Source organism: Carya illinoinensis, chromosome 1 (assembly GCF_018687715.1).
Source record: "Carya illinoinensis cultivar Pawnee chromosome 1, C.illinoinensisPawnee_v1, whole genome shotgun sequence".
Classification (NCBI taxonomy): domain Eukaryota; kingdom Viridiplantae; phylum Streptophyta; class Magnoliopsida; order Fagales; family Juglandaceae; genus Carya; species Carya illinoinensis.
The window spans coordinates 56,076,321-56,095,270 of NC_056752.1; the positions used below are offsets into that span (position 1 = coordinate 56,076,321).

Below are 18,950 nucleotides of genomic sequence, written 5' to 3' on the forward strand. Positions count from 1 at the left end.
ACTGGAATGAAATAACAAATTCAACCATATATTTTAAACAACGAGTCAATTTCTTTGAGTTTACCACCTTTCTTCTTCCCAAAAATTCACATTTGTCCCAATACAGCCAATTATAAGTGAGCTTGAGACGACTCGGCTAAGAAATTCACAACTCTGTTCAACATATTTAAACCGAATACAGTTTCCTCACAGTTGACTTTAATGGACACTTTCAATGGGTCGTAGCACTTTCCTTCAACAGTAATGGTAATCAAGCAGGGAATTGAGTTGCTCAAGATCTCACTGCTGAATCGTAAGCATAAACCAGATGCATCATCAAGATTGGCAGCAATCGGCATATCCACTGATACAAGGAAAAGATTTGCATTCCCAAGCATCTTTAATGCTAGGCACTCACAGATTACAAGAAAGGTGTCTTTTGTTACTAGGTTCTCGCCCTTGCCCTTGTTTAGCTCCCCTATGTGATCGGTGAACTTGCAACTGTTGTGGATAATGCAAGAGAATACAGTTCAGAAAATGAAAGAAAATTGAAATTTTATAAGGAAATAAAAGTATAAGACGACTGAAATCCCATTATCAAGCAATTAATAGAACAGTAGTAGAAACAGAGCTGTCTCCATAATTCAATATATAACCAGATATCAATGAATCTTGATGTGTGATAGATTTGCAAATCATTTATATCATTTTCTTTCTTATGCACTGCAGAAGAAGGGAGGAAGATGGTGGGACCATCTCCTACCCATGGCCAAGGCAAAAACCTAAGAAGAGTAGACTTCATTGGATGCATGGAACGAAGAACCCACTATAATGAGTAACAGGATTGAAACCCAAGCATTGAACAAGGAGAACGAATGCATTCACCATTTATCCACCTCGTACTTGGTAGTCATATACTGCAGTTCAAATATCTCTCTCTCTCTCTCTCTCACACACACACACGCCCGTACACGCACAGAAATAGTTGCCTAATTTTCGTCTCATAGTTCGACATTAACCTGAACATCACTATTTGTGAATCCAAAACCACCTCTGAGACGGTGCAAGTGAAGAAGAAGATAAAAAAAGAAGAAAAAGAAGAAAAGAAAGCACTATAAGAGGATTCAATATGGTGACTGACCTCCTTGCATATTCAAACATTCCTGGGAGACGAGATTCTTTATTGGTAAAGGCTTGGATATCCATTGGAAATGGTTTTACAAAATATCCAATGTCTGGCCGCAACTTAACTGGAAACTTCTTGCCATTGCAAAATAAGGCGAGTTTCAGAGGCAATAAATGATGATGAAAGCGAACCTGGATAATCCCCCTTGCTGTCTGACCAGGTTCCAGGGAAGTGATCTCTTCCATAGAAACTATAATCGGTATGTCATTATGGGATGCCAAAGAGCTGCAGCACCAAGATAGAAAGATTCGACAAGACTTAGTGCTTTAAATCCCAGCATAAGGAGGGATTGGGAGGAGGGAGGAAAAATCTGTGGTCACAGAGATACTGTTGAGTGTATACAGTCATAAATGATTTTTGTGAAACGGCAGTGTCGTGATGGCTGAAACTAAGGTGGATCTGGTCACCTTAATATCTCCATGATAAAATAATTCGGTGAAGTTAAAAATTGATTTTAAAAACAACTAAATTTCAGTAAAAAAGTAATTTTGGTATAAAACAGTAAGTTATGGAAGTTGGAGCAAAGGGAGGCACAAAATTTTCCTGCCCCAAAACCAGATCACATTTTGCATTAAAAATCATAATTGTACCTTTATGATCAACAATTTATCTAGACTTCAGGCATGGACCAAACATAGGGTCTCATATGTTGATGTCAAACGTATGCAACCAATGACATGAGTAAAATCTCTAGGAACATCACACTATAGGACCTCCCTTAAATCTAAATAGTTAGGTATTCAACCCACAAAAAAGAACAGGCAACATCCATTGACAAGTATGGATAACAATCACCTGTCAGTAGCAACTATTGTTTGATCTGCAGAATAGGAGCCTTTGCTAGATTCGTCATCTTGTAAAAAAATGTCAGACATGGCCTCTGAAGAACAATTTTTTATGAAAACTTCTACACATACAAGATGATGGGATATGGTCGAAACTTCAGATGAAAATGTATAATCCACCTTCAACCCATTTCCATTTGCAGGATCTAAGAGTGTGTAGCTCTTCGTTTTAACCCGGCGTCCAATATCCCCCATGGAGATTCTTGCTGTAGATATAGAGACTTCACTTGGTTCTGATGTACTCGCACTGGATAAACCAGGCTGATCATTTAACCAGGATTCAAGACCTCTCTTCGATATCAATTCCCTCAAATCGGCAGACCCAGAGTGAGAAAATCCATTCTGATTTTCACAAGCATTGCCAACATCTGAAATCTGAATCAGTAGATCCACACTGTCATCATCGTCATTTGCAGAGCCGGTCCCATCACCACCAGAGCTGACGCTTGATTTGGTAATAGAATCCTGCCGACTATAATCAGAAGTGCTTTCCTCATCCAAAGACCCAGATAATGAGCCATGATCATCTGTGTCATAGAAGTCACTATTTTTGGCACTCTCCAAGGCATTTGTCCCTTGACATGCATTAGAGAGGTCGATGTCATCATGTAGCAGACTACAAGGTTTTGGAAGGGGTTCATACCCTGGAGCTGCATGGAGAACTATCTGTGAAAGAGAACCAGGAAGATAAAACCGGCAGTTCATGGGTTCAGGGGACACTGGCTTTGTCTGTCCCCCAAATATGTGTTCTGCAAGTACATGTGATAGCTCCTTGTGTTGGGGACTAACATTTGCTTCTTCCTCGAGTCCTTGAGGATTTAAATTAGATGACAAAATCTTCTTTAAAAAACGTGCACGGTCACGAACATCATAGTTCAAGTCGCACTCAGCCAATTCAAGTACATAATTTAAGACTCTTTTGAAGCTCCAAAGATCTTCTCCTTCTGCACATAATAATACCTGTAGAAAAGGCCAATTAAAAGACCAAGCACGAATTTTCTCATTACGTACTAAAATCAAGCAAGTTAAAATCAAAATTTTTTTGAAGAACTCCACAATAAGCAGTGGGGAAGCATCCACAATTCACACAATTTTGAGAGGGGGTGTGGAAGAGAAATAGAAGAAAGCACTCCTTATGTGTTAATAAGAATTTTATTACCAAGAATAGGCACAGCCCCAGTACACAGGAAGTATACAAAGGAAATAGCTACTGCACACTAGAAAGCAGGAAACTAAAACAGAAACAGATTCAATACATTTTTTTTTTATAAGTAATATTAAATTTTATTAATGAGAAGAAGGCGTAAGCCAGGTACACTGGAAGTATACTCTAAAGCCATGGCCCACAAAAATAAAGTCTTCCATAAAAAACCCCTAAATTCTTCTATAGATCTTTCCTAGTCCTCAAAAAGCCTGTTGTTTCGTTCACTCCAGATGCACCATAAGATACAGATGGGAGCCATTTTCCATAGTGCTGCAATCTGCGCTGTCCCTGATATCCCTCTCCATCTTGCCAATAATTCAGCTACCCTTCCCGGCATTGTCCATGCTAACCACATCCTGCTAAAGAAATGATTCCAAGTGTCCCTAGCAAAATCACAATGTAGGAGGAAATGATCTACTGTTTCCCCACTCTTTTTGCACATACAGCACCAATCCATCATTATAAGACCGCGTCTTCTTAAATTATCAATGGTTAAGATCTTCCCGAGGGCTGCTGTCCAGACAAAGAATGCCGCCTTGGGAGGTGCTTTATTCCTCCATATACTCTTCCACGGGAAGTTAGGCAAAGGTGAGGCTGCAAGAATCTCATAATAAGAGCCTACCGAGAATTTTCCTTTCCGAGATGCACACCAAACCAGCTTCTCATCAATTAAAGCATTAGGGGAGATGTTATGAAGTAGGTTAAAAAACTCCACCAGCATGCTTACTTACCAGTCATGAGCCTCCCTAGTGAGATTTATGTTCCACACTTGAGCATCATGTGTAGTACCCCACAAGTCTGCCACATTCGCATCTTTTTCCCTCACAATGCTGAAAATAGCAGGGTAAGCCACATTAAGAGCTGTATCACCCACCCATACATCATTCCAAAAGCTGATTCTCTGGCCATTCCCCATACCTAGCCTGGTGTTGCTAGAGAATACCCCCCACACTTTTCTTATATACTTCCATAACCCCACACCATGTGCCCCCCTTCCCTCATTAGAGTACGAACCTCCCCTAGCACTTCCATACTTTGCATCAATCACCCCTTTCCATAGTGCTTCTTCTCATAATTATACCTCCACAACCATTTCCCAAGTAAGGCCTGATTAAACAGCCTCACATTATGGACCCCCAAACCACCCACACACAAAGGTGTGCACACCTTTTCCCATCCAACTAAATGAAATTTAAACTCATCTCCTATGCCACTCCACAAAAAGTCATGTTGTAATTTTTCAATCTTGGAGGCAATGCTAGTTGGAAGGTGGAATAGAGACAAGAAATAAGTGGGAGATTAGATAATGTGCTCTTGATAAGTGTGATCCTCCCCCCCTTGGACAAATATAATCTTTTCCACCCAGCCAACCTGCACTCTAATTTTTCTAGCACCTCCCCCCAAATTGTCTTCGCTTTGAAAGATGCCCCCAAAGGGAGGCCAAGATACTTCATTGGCAACGAGGATACCCCACACCCCAAAATACTGGCCAGCCCCTGAATATTACTTACATCCCCCACTGCCACCATTTCTGTCTTCGCTAGATTTATCTTTAAACCGGAAGCCGCTTCGAAACATCTTAAAATGGCCTTCAAGGATTGAATATGCGCTACATTATCATCACATAACAGCAACGTATCATCTGCAAATAAAAGATGAGAAATAGTAATAGGCCCATTGCCCACTGAGAATCCTGAAAAGAAACCACCTGCTATAGCAGCCGACACCATCCAACTTAATGCCTCCATCACGATCACAAATAGTAGAGGAGATAGTGGGTCGCCTTGTCGTAATCCCCGCGAACTATTAAAGAAACCCACAGGTTCACCATTTACCAAAACTGAAAACCGAGCTGTAGAAATACAATGACGTATCCATCCCTTCCATTTTTCCCCAAAACCACACCTACCCAAAAGATAGAGCAAAAAGTTCCAATTGACATGATCATAGGCCTTCTCCATATCCAATTTACACAAAATACCCGGGATCTTTGACTTAAGCCTACTGTCCAAACATTCATTGGCTACCAAAACCGAGTCCAGTATTTGCCTTCCTCGTACAAATGCATTTTGAGACTTGGAAATAATCTTATCCAAGACCCTACTGATTCTGTTGGCCAAGACTTTTGCAAGAATCTTATACACACTACCCACTAGACTAATAGGCCTGAAATCCTGTGCCTCTCTTGCACCCGGTTTTTTGGGGATGAGTGCAATGAAGGTAGTATTCAAACTCTTCTCAAATTTACCAAAAGTAAAGAACTCCTGGAAAACCAGCATAATATCCTCTCTTACCACCTCCCAACAAGTCTGAAAAAATGCCATAGTAAAACCATCCAGCCCCGGAGCTTTGTCTTTGTTTAATTTCTTGATGACTTGATGTACCTCAACTTCTTCGAATGGTCTTTCCAACCAAGCCATACTAATACGATCAATGGCATCAAAAGCTAACCCATCTACTATAGGCCTCCATGCAAAGGGTTCTTCCAACAAATGCTCAAAATGTCCAGCTACATAGTCTTTGATTTTTCCTTGATCAGAAACTACCTCGCCATCGATGTTCATGGACTCGATTGTATTGAACCTTCTATGGGAGTTTGCCACTCGGTGAAAAAACTTTGTAGATCTATCTCCCTCCCTTAGCCACAAGGCCCTTGACTTTTGCCTCCAAGAAATCTCCTCCATTAAGATCAACCTTTCTAGTTCTGTAACTACTTGCCCTTTTCGACCTTCCTCATCTTCCACACCCTCCAAACTTTGTAGCTCTTGAAACAAGGATTTCTTCTTTGCTTCTACATTACCGAATACCTGTTCATTCCAAGTCTTCAAGTCCCTCTTTAAGGCCTTCAACTTTCCCACCAATACCTAGCTCGGAGTGACCCGACCCGACCCGAAAAGCCACAGTTCCGATCCGATCCGACCCTAAAAGCTTCCGCTAACCCGATTACCCGAATAACCGATAATCTGAATCGGGTATTCCGGTACGGACCCGATTTAAATATTTTTAAATAGTCATCAGTTTTTTTCTTTTTCTTCCGGTTAATAGCCATCACTTGTTGACTACTGAGTACTCTTTCTTACAGTTACATATGGGGTTGAATACGTGGAGTAACATGCAGCACTAGACTCTACTTGAGTTTGCTTTAAGTCACATTGTAGATGGGGGGTTGAATACGTGGAGACTGTAGAGTAACATACAGCACCAGACTCTAATTGAGTTTGCTTTAAGTCACGTCGGCCGATTAATGCAATTCTTTAATCTATTTTTTTTTTGTCTTGTTCTTTCATTTTATATTTGCTTTCTCTTTCAATGGGTTATTGTAGAATCTTCAAGGTCTTTTGAACATGAGTTCGGAGAACAAGATCTGAAATGTTTGCTTCTCTTTTCTTCATCGTCATTGATAATTGCTTCATTATCTTCGGGTTGGCAGAGAACAAGATCTTAGACTCTGTCTTGGAAGACAATGTAATCGATGAAGCTACACCCTGATATATGCATTTTCCATTTCAAATGGAAATGCTATAGGCACAACCCCAGCCTGTTTCTGTTCTTCAAGTCCCATCAATAATCCCTTCAAGCTGCTTCAACCTCCTATTAAATCGCTCAAAGGCAGCATTTACATGTGATTCTCAGCCCATGCCTACTCTATTGCCTCCCTAGATATTCTCCATTATCGTCGACTTTCCAAGCTCCGCTTGGCCAATGGCCAGAAATGAACCCAGATCAATCTCTTTCTATCTCTCTGAATGAATCTGGTTTGGGATCTCTTTCCAAGTACAATACCCAAATGATATATCCCAGAAAACAAAAGCCAAAGAAGACAGATGGGTAAAAATGAAAATCGGTTAATACCCGATTCCGAACCCTTTTTACGGAACGGTTACGGAAGATTCCGAATTCCGAACCAATCCTCTTTGGGTCGGTTAATTTGGATCGAGTCAGGTCGAAATTTTCGGTGAAATCGGTTGCCGGTTATTTTGTTCACCACTACGAGTGAGTCTTTTCTGACAAGAGTCTGGAGATTGTATCTCCCATGAAGGAGATATGAGGAATCTATCTATTCTTGACCAGGCGTGGTTGCTAGACCAAGTCTTGACCAAGAGATGTTCAATACATTATCATCATTCCTTACAAAAATCCTAGCCCACAAACTCAGAGTAGAAAAGAAAAAATAACGAAGATCTTCAAAAGACTGATCTTTGTCCTCAGAACATCTCTCATTCCTATCCAGCCATAAACACCACATTAAACACAAAGGAATCATTCTCCATCTGGCAGCAACACATTTCCTTGCCTCAAAACCACACCAACATGCAAGGAGATCCACAACTTCCTTAGGCATCACCCAATATAAACCTGTCCAACCAATAACCTCATTCCACAAAGACTTTGCCACCTCACAATGTTAAAAAAGATGATTTACAGATTCACCATAATTCGTGCACATGACACACCAATCAGCTATACACAAACCACATTTTCTAAGGTTATCTGTGGTCAATACTTTCCCTAGAGCAACCACCCAACTAAAGAATGCCACCTCAGTAGGTACCTTCACCCTCCAAATGCTTTTTCCAGGGGAAAACACAGCAAGAATGACAATTTTTATTTTTTATTTTTAATCAGCACTAGGTGTCCAGGAACACTGTCCCGACTAATCCTAGGGGTACACAGGCTCTCGGCAAGGAGTTTCCCGCAAGTACACCTCGGGTAATTTAATGAGAAAATCCTCTAGTCCGATGGCCCCTAGAGATTGTTTGCATCCAAGGGGATTTGAACCTTAGACCTGGGGGGCAGCCAGAATGACAATCAAGCACCTTATAAAAAGAACTGAATGAAAACCTAAAATTTCCAGCATGATCCCACAATAGTCTGTCCTCTCTTCCCTGCATCACTTTAGAGTTATTATAAATTCTTCCCAGAAAATCTGAAACAACATTCACTTCTCAGTCGTTTACATCTCTAATGAAGTCAACATTCCAAAGAATATTATTATCCGTACATGGAAGATAATCAGCCACAACAACATTTTGATCCCTTGCAATCCTATAAAGAGATGGAAAATCTGATTTAAGAGCTGATTCCCCACACCAAATGTCATGCCAACAGAGAATCCAATTCCCTTCCCCCACCTTAAATTAATATGTTTAGAAAACTCCCCCCAACCTTTCCTAATGCCCTTCCATAAACTCACCTCATACGCTTCACTAACGTCATTAGAACACCAATCCCCCCACCCACTCCCATATTTAACAGCAACAACATTCTTCCATAGAGCATCTCTTTCTTCATGACATCACCAAAGCCATTTTCCAATGAGTGCTTTATTAAACAACCTCAAATTTCTCACCCCCAATCCTCCACATGAAACCAATTGACACGCCTTATTTCAACTAACTAAATGGAACTTCTTTTCCTCTCCAATTCCTCCCCATAAGAAATTACGATAAATTTTCTCAATTCTACTAGTAACCCCAGTCCGCAAAGAGAAAAGTAAAAGAAAATACGTAGGAGGATTAGACAACGTACTCTTTATCAAAGTAATTCTTCCCCTTTTAGACAAATATAACTTTTTCCATCCAGCCAACCTTCTCTCAATCTTCTCAATAACCCCATCACATATCAAAACAGATTTGTGAGGAGCCCCCAGGGAAATGAAGCAATCTTACACTCCAAAATATTTGCCAAATCTGAAACATTCTTACACTCCAAAAAAATACGACACCTATTTACAAATATAAAATCCGAGAATTCAATTTAAATCATTTATTGATATGTAATGCATACTAGTAACTTGCTAATCTCAATGCAAGTCATAGTAATAAAAGAAACTGACCCGCCAATAATCTTTACTAGAATGAGCGTGTGAATTTTAAGTGAACTGACTTTTTCATAAGTAAAAAAACAATCAATAGCATGAGTGTCTGCATATAAAGTGACTTAATCATAAAGAACGAAAAATTAAAAATTAAAAAAAAAAAAAGAAAAAAAAAAGAAAAAAAAAGAAAAAGAGATGGAACCCATGGATATGATTTTGGAAGAGCATTGCAATCCAAACATCACACTTCTTACACATTTCTAGAAACAAAGATTTAGGGTGAGAACTTCAATTTTTCTTAGAATTCCGAACTGACATGAATTTCAATTCAATCAATTTAAAATCCATTATTTGGATTATATTTAAAATTTAAGAAAACAAAGTGTTATGGTAATTATAAAGATGATGGTTATGATGGAGTCAATGACTTGCTGATAAGAGTGATGTAATGTGATGATGTTAAAAATGGCGATGGAGGTGACAGCTACATCACACAAAAATACTGGCAACAAAGGCAGTGTTGCTATAACATGATAGTTACGATGGCAATGAAGGCAGTGTTGGTCATGCAGCAATGGTGCTCACAGAGGTTACTATAGAAAGGTTGATAAAAAGGGGCCATTTCTTGTATATATTGGGCTAGGCCTATTCTTTGATTAATATAGTTTTGTTTACCTATCCAAAAAAAAAAAAAGTTGATAATAACGAGGAAGGTGGTGGCGGCACCAATGTGAGTGCAACAATGGCGGCAACATAAAGGCACTGCTAATATGGGGATAGTGAAAACAACGATAAGAATGATGGGGGGTAGCAACATGAAAGCAATTGTGGCAATGATAGCAATTGAAGTGCCAATGGTGGTGGCAGTGATGATAAAAGTGGTGGCGACAACAGGCCGTGAAAGCATGGTGGCGGCAACAGCAACAACGATAGTAGGGCAAGGTGAAGAGTAGTGATGGTATACGAATGTCGATGCTAATGGAAGTCATGTGATGACACATTCCCATAAAATTTGAAATTTGAGATTAATTGCTTGAAAATCCAGAGTTCAAAATTCTACAAATTTTTTTAGACAAGTCTCTTATTAATCCAAATTGCAACTTGAAGTAAAATCTACATCAAAATCCCTCACCCGAACGTAGCATTAGTCGAATAAATCAATGAGGTGGGATGGAAGCAAGAGACACTAAATGCAAAAGGATGTTCTCAGCTATCATATGCATATACACTAGTCAATGAGATCAAAGTAATAGAAGAGTTTTCTTACATACCTTCACCATAGAATTAAGTATCTGGAGCTTTGTTTCCAATGCTTCTGTGGTGAAGTGCCAAGCAAGATAACTGAGTACTGTGGTCAACATCCTGGGTATTGTATCCCCCAAAGAGCAATACTCCCCTGCAATCCAAATAATCATTGCACGGGCTGCAGGTACCTTGATTGAATCCAAACTACGAATCAACTGAATTATTACCTGTGAAAGATAAAGGGAAGGTTACTTTAAAATTGAAGAATACTTGGCATTTCCACATACACATCACTAACATATGTGCTGCAGAGACTAAGGGGATGTTTGGAAATAACTTCCATCTCATCCCATCTCATCTCCTTCCCAAACATCATTAAAACACAAACACTCAAACTAATCATTACAACTTTTCCAAACTTTCAAACAAAAAAAATCAAAAATTTCAAATCCCACAACAAAAATAATATTAAAAAATTATATTTTAACAATATTTTAACTTTATAGTATTTTTTAATAAACTTTTTCTCTCTCATTTCCCAAAACCCAATAAATACTTAACTCAAACTATCTTACTACTATTCACAAACTATCTTACCACTATTTACAAAATTTTCATCTCATCGCATCTCATTCCTCAAGCATCCCTAAACCGAACTGAAATGTGAAGAACCATTTGAATTAGTTTATTTTATAGGTAATCAAAAGTTTTTATTCATAAGGAAATGAGGCATAGCCCAAGTACACAGGATAAGAATCATTTGAATTAGTGATTTGTGGAAAGAGCAACTGAAAGAAAGCTAGCTACGGAGAGAAAAAGCAACTGAAAGAAAGCTAGCTACGGAGAGAAAAAGCCCTAAGGCACCCAACCCACCGCCACTCTTCACCCACCCTAGATCGGCGAGTGACACCTCATCACCGTCACAGACAAGGCCGACAGGCCCCGACGACTTCGCTGAGTGTTGTCTAGCATAGGTCCTCCCTCCGGTGATCTGGATTTTTGCAAGATTCTCTCTCTTTTTTCTCAAGAGTGACATTGACCTTAAAATCTGTGCCTTAGCCACCCCACATCACCGCAGACAAGATTGATGGGCTCTGGCGACTCCAATGACGACCCTCAGACGGCGATCCTCCTCCAGCAACAGGGATTTTGATCTGCATTTTTTTCGTAGGCCCAGATCTGGTACGATGATAACACGCGACATGGATTCGTCTCAAATTGAAGGTGAGAGGTGGTTGAAGGTGGAATAAAAAAACTTTCGTTTCTACGAAAGAGGGAGGAAATAGTTTTCACATATCTGAACGAAGTAAAATGATGGTTAAGTTCATGTGTCTAGGTGGGACAGCAGCTTCATGGGTGGCTAAGGGGATAGAGGATTGTTTAGAACTCAACTGTCGTGAAGGATTCTTCAGGGAGTTAAGGATGGGTAATGGAGTTCTCATCATTGAACATCATATTAACGCAAGGGGCAACTTTCTGCAACTCTCAGAATTCCGAAGTCGAAGGAGGAAAGATTTGTTGGTGATACCAGAAGGTGCAAATGGCATTGGATGGAAAAGTTTTATGCAGACCATTCGAAGCGTTACTAGGTCCAAAGTCGCTATTCTGAAGCATGCAAATGGAGGGGAGTTTGTTGATGGAAAGACAGTGGGAAGGCCTTCCTTGGTCAAAGGTACCTCGTATGCTTCGGTGTTGAGGTCACCAGCAGGTAGTCCGGCCGAGATTAGCTCCGCGGCAGAAGGAAATGGTAAGGCACATATTGGAGACAAAGGCTGTCAGGTGACATTGGGGGAAGTGGAGGGGGTCTTGTGGGCTGTCAAAGCTCAATTGACGGGAGTTATGGAGTATGTGAGAGATCTTATGATTAAAGTGGATAAGGGGTTAGACCTAGTCGTGGGTTTCGGTGGTGGGTCGAAAACGGACGAGGAGGCGGGGGGGTATATCATACGGGTTTAAAGACTTCAAGCGTGCTAGCAAAGGGCGTTTCGACGCCATCATAGATAGGGTCATTGGATGTTGGCATCACTCAAGACATCAATAGCTTGTCGTCTAACTGCCCTCAGTCACCAGTTGCAAATGGGGTTGGTACTTTTTTACAGTGTTCACTTTCAGTTGAAGATAGAGGTCCTTCCAAGGTCTTGAGTACTTTGGAAAAAACAGACAAGCCTTTTTTAGAAGATGAAAATGGGGCAACAAAAGGTAGTGCTTCCCCTACCTGTTCTATGCCTTCTGAGGGAGTAGTAGGGTCTGACAAAGTGCCACTGAAAGGATCATCGGGGGGTGGAGCACATACAAGCAATGTCCTCGTTGATGGAAGGGAGGAACCTTTAATGGTGACAGAAAAAATGGACAGCAACCATATAGCTATTGAGCAGGTTCGGGATTTGAATGCAGGATATGGCTGGGAGGAAATTATGGGTTTGTTGTTGGAAACTTGTGAGTAGGGGTGAGATTCGGCCGGTCCGGACCGGAGAAACCGACCGGACAGGGTCCAGTCCAATTTTTTTCACCTCGGACCAGACCGAATGAAAATAAAAATATATATATATTATTATTTATATAAATAATTATATATAATTAATTATTAATATATCACAATATTACATGAGTATTACATTCTTTAATATATAACTATAATATATAGTACTAGTATATATTAATATATTGACATATTATAAGAGTTATAGTATAAATTATAGTATATGTATAAATTTATAACAGTATTAGTATAGTTAACTTAATATGTTAGTATTAAATCACTATAACTACATAGAGTATTATTTAATATAATATTACTAATTTATCACTACTAGTATAGTTATTAGTTATATATTGGTACTAAATCTATAACTATATATATTCAGATCAATGTATTATTATATTCTTTAATATATATAATATATAATACTAGTATATATTAATAATTGTACAATTTATTATGTAATTTTCTTATTATGTAATTTTCATTTAATAAGTCACTTAATTTTAATTTACTTATCAAAAAAAAAAAAGTCACTTAATTTTAATTTACTATTTTAAATAATTCTTTTTTATTAATCGATTTTTTTTTTTAAACAGAGGGATGTTAGGTCTGGTCTGGTCTGGAAAAAAAATTTCGGTCCATCACCCACCCCCCCCCCCCCCGGGGGGGACCGGACTAGACCAAACCGTTCTCACCCCTACTTGTGAGGATGAATGTCTAGAGTCGAGAGTGCAGTTGGGTACTATGTCTGGGGATAATGTTGTTCCCTTGGTTTCTCTTCCTCCAATAAACAATATAGCGGGGGATTGGATTCTGCATAAGGTTAACAAGATTCAACATGTTGTGGGGCTTTCATATGGAGAATGTGAAGACCAATTTAAAGCACTACTCACGGCGATTGAGGCAAACCACGTGCTTGAAAACAAATCAAGTCTTGGGTAATCAACTAAAACGCTAAGGGTGGTAGCTCAAGTCGAGGGAAGACTAAAGGGAGATCATTGTGAAGACGTTCTCGTAGAGGGAGTTTCGGGTGGAGTATTAGTTTTACGGGAAACAAGGGGTTGGGGTTGGGGAGGTGTGTTCCATTCCAATTTGGGCTTGGTGTATTTTGGGTAGTGTTTCACGGGCTTTTTGGGTCATTAGGAGCTCTCTAATATGGGCTAGGTGTTTTCTTGTATACGTCCAATGTACTTGGTTATTCCTATTGATATATATATATAATATTTTTACTTATAAAAAAAACATATATGATAAAAGTACTAGTCACGTAGATATGTAGTGCCATCTGACAGTCCAACAGAAAAGGTGATATAAGACTAAGCCTGCACTAATAACATATATACTGAAATGATAAGATAACTGGTCGCATGCGAATGGGGGGAAATACTAATAGCTAAACTAAGTAGAGTAATTGAAAAAAAAGGCACGAAGCACATCCAAGTAACATCAGATCCAACAAAACAACAAAACAACAAAAGGGAAAACATAAACGCAACAGTGCAGAAAAATAAATTACATTGAACTTTCCCGAAACCACCCAGGAGATGCAGAAAATGATCTCCAACATTAAATGTGTCACAATGCTGTCTTATTCCCACTCAATGTGGTCCTTACCTCTACAGATTCCTCTAAAGCATCTTATTATTCAGATAGAATGAAATAGAGAATGGTAGAAACATATGACACCATCTTGACCGCAGAAAAGTAAAGATACCTTCTCATGACTGGGTGGATCTTGCTTTATGATTGACCTAATGGACATTATTGCTTGAATCAAAACACCAGCTTCTCCCTCCACAGATCCGATGTCACTCGACAAAAATTCTGAATTGTGAAATGTTGCTTTTAACAAAACAAGCAGGGAGAAAAATAACATTTTTCACAATAAAACAAGTAGCAGGGAACAGACCCAGTCTAGTCAGAGCCAACAGCCCTTGCAAGCATGTGTTTGCCGTTTTTGGAAGTCGTTGTGCACATAAACCAATTGCAGCAACAGTATCAGCAGCAAATCTCCTGTCTGGATCTCTAACATAATCCTAGCAACACACTAAAAGATAAGCATCAATTCGTGCACTAAAATCACAGGAAGATGAAAGGGATGTACCAAACAAAGATACACACTACAAATAATTTTGGGGACATGCAAGTTAGATCTAATCCACAAACCACAGACCCCTTGATTGTACACAACTATATTTTTATCTTAAACCTCTATCGGTCAATTAAACAATCTGATTAAAGCAAAAACAAACAGAACAAACAGAGGGGTGTAACACATTACTGACTTCAGTTATTTGTGGATTACCCCACAAAAACTGAACTCCATCAAATGATGATTATGCTTTCTATAGTAATGATGATAATGTTAATAAGCCTGCTTTCTGCCAAAACTAAGAAGAGTAAAAAATTATTTAACGCAACATTTGTTGTGATTAAACAATCTAACAGCAAAGCTCGCGGAAAGTTAACAAATTTTCATTGCTCAATCTGTTTTATAGAGACAAATGCACAACATTAACAAATCTTCCTCCAAAAGGAGGCCACTTGTCTATTAAATGTTACTGAAAAGCCACAATTGAAAAAAGAGGGGAATTAACCTGAAATTCTTTAAAAATAAATGAAATGGACGAATCTGTAGCAATGGAAGAGAGTATCTCAAGCTTCAAAGCTTTTATTTGATAAGAATCTGAAGAACATATGAAGAAATCTTCAAAGTGTGGAGCAAATAGAGAAGGCATAGCTTTGGCAAAGACTTGAATGTTGCAGAGAACCTGAAAAAAGTGAAGTGACATAACCACCCTACCATCTTCCAGACTATACTGAAAATAAAAAAAATATAAGACAACAAAAAATATCTGGGGTTTGAAATGGAGAAAAGCAATATCTTTTGCCATGATGCATAAGAATCGAAAGTGATGCAAATAAAAGGAACCTATGAAATATACATGGACCAAAAAATTTAAGGAAATGCAAAGTACCACATATTTCGAGGCACTGGATGATCTCAGAACAAATAAGAGTGGTTTGACAATTCTTTTGAGATCCTCCCTTGGCGCCATTATCCAATGCACACCACCAGCTGCAAGTACCACAGCACTATTATTACTCCATAACAATGGGGATGTACACTGCAGCAGGATCTTCACATCATTGTTACTTTTTCCAGATGTAAATTGGGCAACATTCAGTTCAGGACCCCTATTTGTGTAACTTGACCGTGATAAGTATTCATCCGGCCTTTCAATATAACACCTGGATACCATGCTTGCTAACAAGTCATTATCCCCGCTCACATCAACATCTAATCCAAAGTTATTACCCCCACACAAAAATCCTGGGTCTTCTTTTATTGAAATTTCGGTAGTGGAGCCATCCTTTTCAGAATTGGAACTCTCTGTACAACACAAAGAAAACATAATGGATTCTCTAACAAGCCCATGTTTCGCTATTACAAAGCGCAAAAGGATCCCAATTAAGATTATCTGCCCCCACTCTTCCACATCAAGAAGAATCTCACATAACCTCTGATAATTTTGTCCAATCAGAGAAAAATTATTTGGGCAAATTGAAGCAAATGCTGCAGCTGCAGCTCCAAGTACTCCAGGGGAATGGTCATTTAACAATATGCCAACAATCTGCAAAGGGCACAAAACCAGGGACAAACCCCTTTCAATTTATGTTCGTCCCCAGGAATATATCATCTACTTCTCAAATATAAGAAACCGGGAAAAGATATCATTACTTAAAATACAAGTTACCAGACCTCTTCAATTGCAGAGTTATGTTCCTCTAGGCGCAAATCATACAGCTTGGGAAGGGCATTGGCAGCACATTTTCTAACATAAACAGAAGCATCTCTAGCACACTTTCCCACAGCCATCAGAACAAGAGGTGCAATTACATGTAGCCGGATTCCGGCCATGGTTCGAAGTGCCCACCCCCGCACTAAAGCATTTGGATCCCCCAAGTCCTTTTGGAAGCAGTTAATAGATAGCAACGCTTCATTTGGACGCCTAAATTATCAAATAAGTACAAGTAAGTAATACCAAACAGTTGAGGCTATACGCCATATTCACATGCTTGGATGGAAATAAATAGAGCCTAAGTTCTATTCCCACTCACCACCGCGCAATGTAAGCCTGAGATAATTAAAAGCTATATATAATAATACATTTTTAAGTCTTCAACCCCCCACTAAAAGTGCCCCAGTGCGTGTGGGATACAGTAATATGTATTCAGTGAATGTCGCAGCAAACCTTACAGAACTACCACTAAAATACTCAAATTTACAATCTGTCAAATTTGAAAGAAATTAAAGCGTGAAAAATGCAAAATCAACGAGTCGACGTACTTTTCCGCGTAATGGAGCAGGTACAAGTAAACCAGCTTCTTTACTTCCAATGACTGAGACGCCACGTTTTTAACAACCTGCAATTCGACTAATCCGGATTTAGTAAAAATAAGTAACAAAAACTAACACACTCATAAATCATGGGGAGATATTCATAAAATGATGATCAACTCTAATTTTCTGACTTGTAATTTCTCTTCTTTTCTTATTCATTCTCGGGAATCAAGCAGAAGACTATAAATATAAACCGAGTGACCGTTCGGGTGTGAAGAGCGGGACCTGGGGGAAGAAATTGGAGACGTCGAAGCCCTGGGCAATGAGAGCGAGTAATCGCTTGAGAGCCTCGCACTTCTCGGAGTCGAACTTGCTCTCAAGGAGCGGGGCAATGTTTACATCCTCCGGATCATCGTACAGGTGTGCATCCGTTCCGATCCGGAACACCATCGTCGACGCCTTGCTCAGAGTCTCCGCAGTGGCTCCAAATTGGGGGAACATTTTCTCTCCGATGCGGAGATTTGATCTTTCCTTTTTTCTCTTACCTTTCTGCGCTGCTGTAGCCAGGAGAGGAGACGCCAGACGGCGTGCACTTTGGGTCTGTTTGGTTGCTGGAGTAGCAGGTTCTTGCTAGTTGCTACCCTGGTCGCTACATTTTTCGTGCAAGTTGTCATGCTGGAATAGTGCATATACCGTACCGAGGCCGGCCTGACATGTGATTGGATCATGAAGAGTTGGCCCAGAACGGACGTTGGCCCAAATCATCCGGCCCAAGCTTTAAAATTAAAACATGTATATTATAATTTGATTTAGAAGATAAATTTAAAATTTTAAAAATATTTAGTTTTAAGTTCGAGGCTATGTATACATCTAAGATTCATTGCATTCATAAAAGAATCAAACTCAAAGTATCAATATTTTTTGTCTAAACTGATATTTCAACTTCCACATTATTAGTATATTAAGTGTGTCAACAAAGAGACTTGTAAATATATTTATTATATAAAAATATAATACTATTATTCATATTTCAACCACTTAGATAAAAACTACTTAAGAATTGACATATTAGATGGTATGATTGAAGATGATAAAAATTATAATGAAGAACTAATATTCTTTTAAAAAATTATTTTTAATCCTTCTTTTATTTATCTTCCTTCAAAGTAGCAATCATTTAATATCATTCATCGAATGATAAAAATATGATAATTAGAATAATAATGAATTTATAATATTTCTCATATTATAAGCTAATGTGCTACAACGTTTTGGTGGGGAGAGGTATTGTTTATCACCATTTTAATTATCATTTGTTCATCAGTTTTTGAGGTGGCAATAAGTTATTAGAAAACTATTTATATATTTTTTACTTATATACCAATTATTTGATATCATACTAAGAAATAATGAGAGAATTATGATAAAAATAATGGTAAATAACACTTTTTTTTCTTTAAAGAAAGACCTTCTAAGAAGTTGCGCGCATATTATAAGAAAATTGTTTATTTGTGATCATCTATTTTCTATAAAAATAACTATTTTTTGTCAAAATAAATCTATTTTTATCACAAATAATCATTTTTATCGTAAATAATTCATCACAAATACTCATTTTTTCTTGTAACATGCTACTAGAAAAATTATTCTATGGTTAAAATATTGAAATTATAATCATCTAAACAAACGAAAAGAGGCAACAAGAGATCCCGATCTCTTCTACCTAAGGGAGCACGTCCTTTCAGAGTGGGTCGCGCGCCACGGCTGGGCCTTCTTCTTCTTCTACAAGCCCACGCATGACCTTTGCCACTCTGTTAGTCGACTTGGTGTTCTTACTCGAGGAGGA

The 18,950-nt window shown here is 38.7% G+C and overlaps 1 protein-coding gene across 1 annotated transcript; it reads right to left on the reverse strand.

Moving 5' to 3' along the window:
• Positions 1 to 7: 7 nt before the first annotated feature.
• On the reverse strand, positions 8 to 17,755 carry LOC122291072 (AP3-complex subunit beta-A). The gene is made up of 11 exons (XM_043098721.1): positions 17,390 to 17,755; positions 17,111 to 17,187; positions 16,523 to 16,772; positions 15,738 to 16,394; positions 15,357 to 15,530; positions 14,669 to 14,795; positions 14,474 to 14,583; positions 10,304 to 10,504; positions 1,961 to 2,970; positions 1,121 to 1,390; positions 8 to 480 (listed from the first exon to the last, which is right to left on the reverse strand). Exons 1-11 carry the CDS (start codon positions 17,603 to 17,605, stop codon positions 111 to 113), a joined length of 3,462 nt encoding a protein of 1,153 aa, XP_042954655.1. The 5' UTR covers positions 17,606 to 17,755; the 3' UTR covers positions 8 to 110.
• Positions 17,756 to 18,950: the final 1,195 nt, after the last annotated feature.

Excerpts from the sequence above, each read along its gene's own strand:
- LOC122291072 (XM_043098721.1), bottom strand. The coding sequence starts at position 17,605 with ATGTTCCCCCAATTTGGAGCCACTGCGGAGACTCTGAGCAAGGCGTCG. Across the intron at positions 16,395-16,522 it reads ATAACTCTGCAATTGAAGAG|ATTGTTGGCATATTGTTAAA; the intron begins GTCTGGTAACTT and ends TGCCCTTTGCAG. Across the intron at positions 15,531-15,737 it reads CCAGTGCCTCGAAATATGTG|GTTCTCTGCAACATTCAAGT; the intron begins GTACTTTGCATT and ends CACTTTTTTCAG.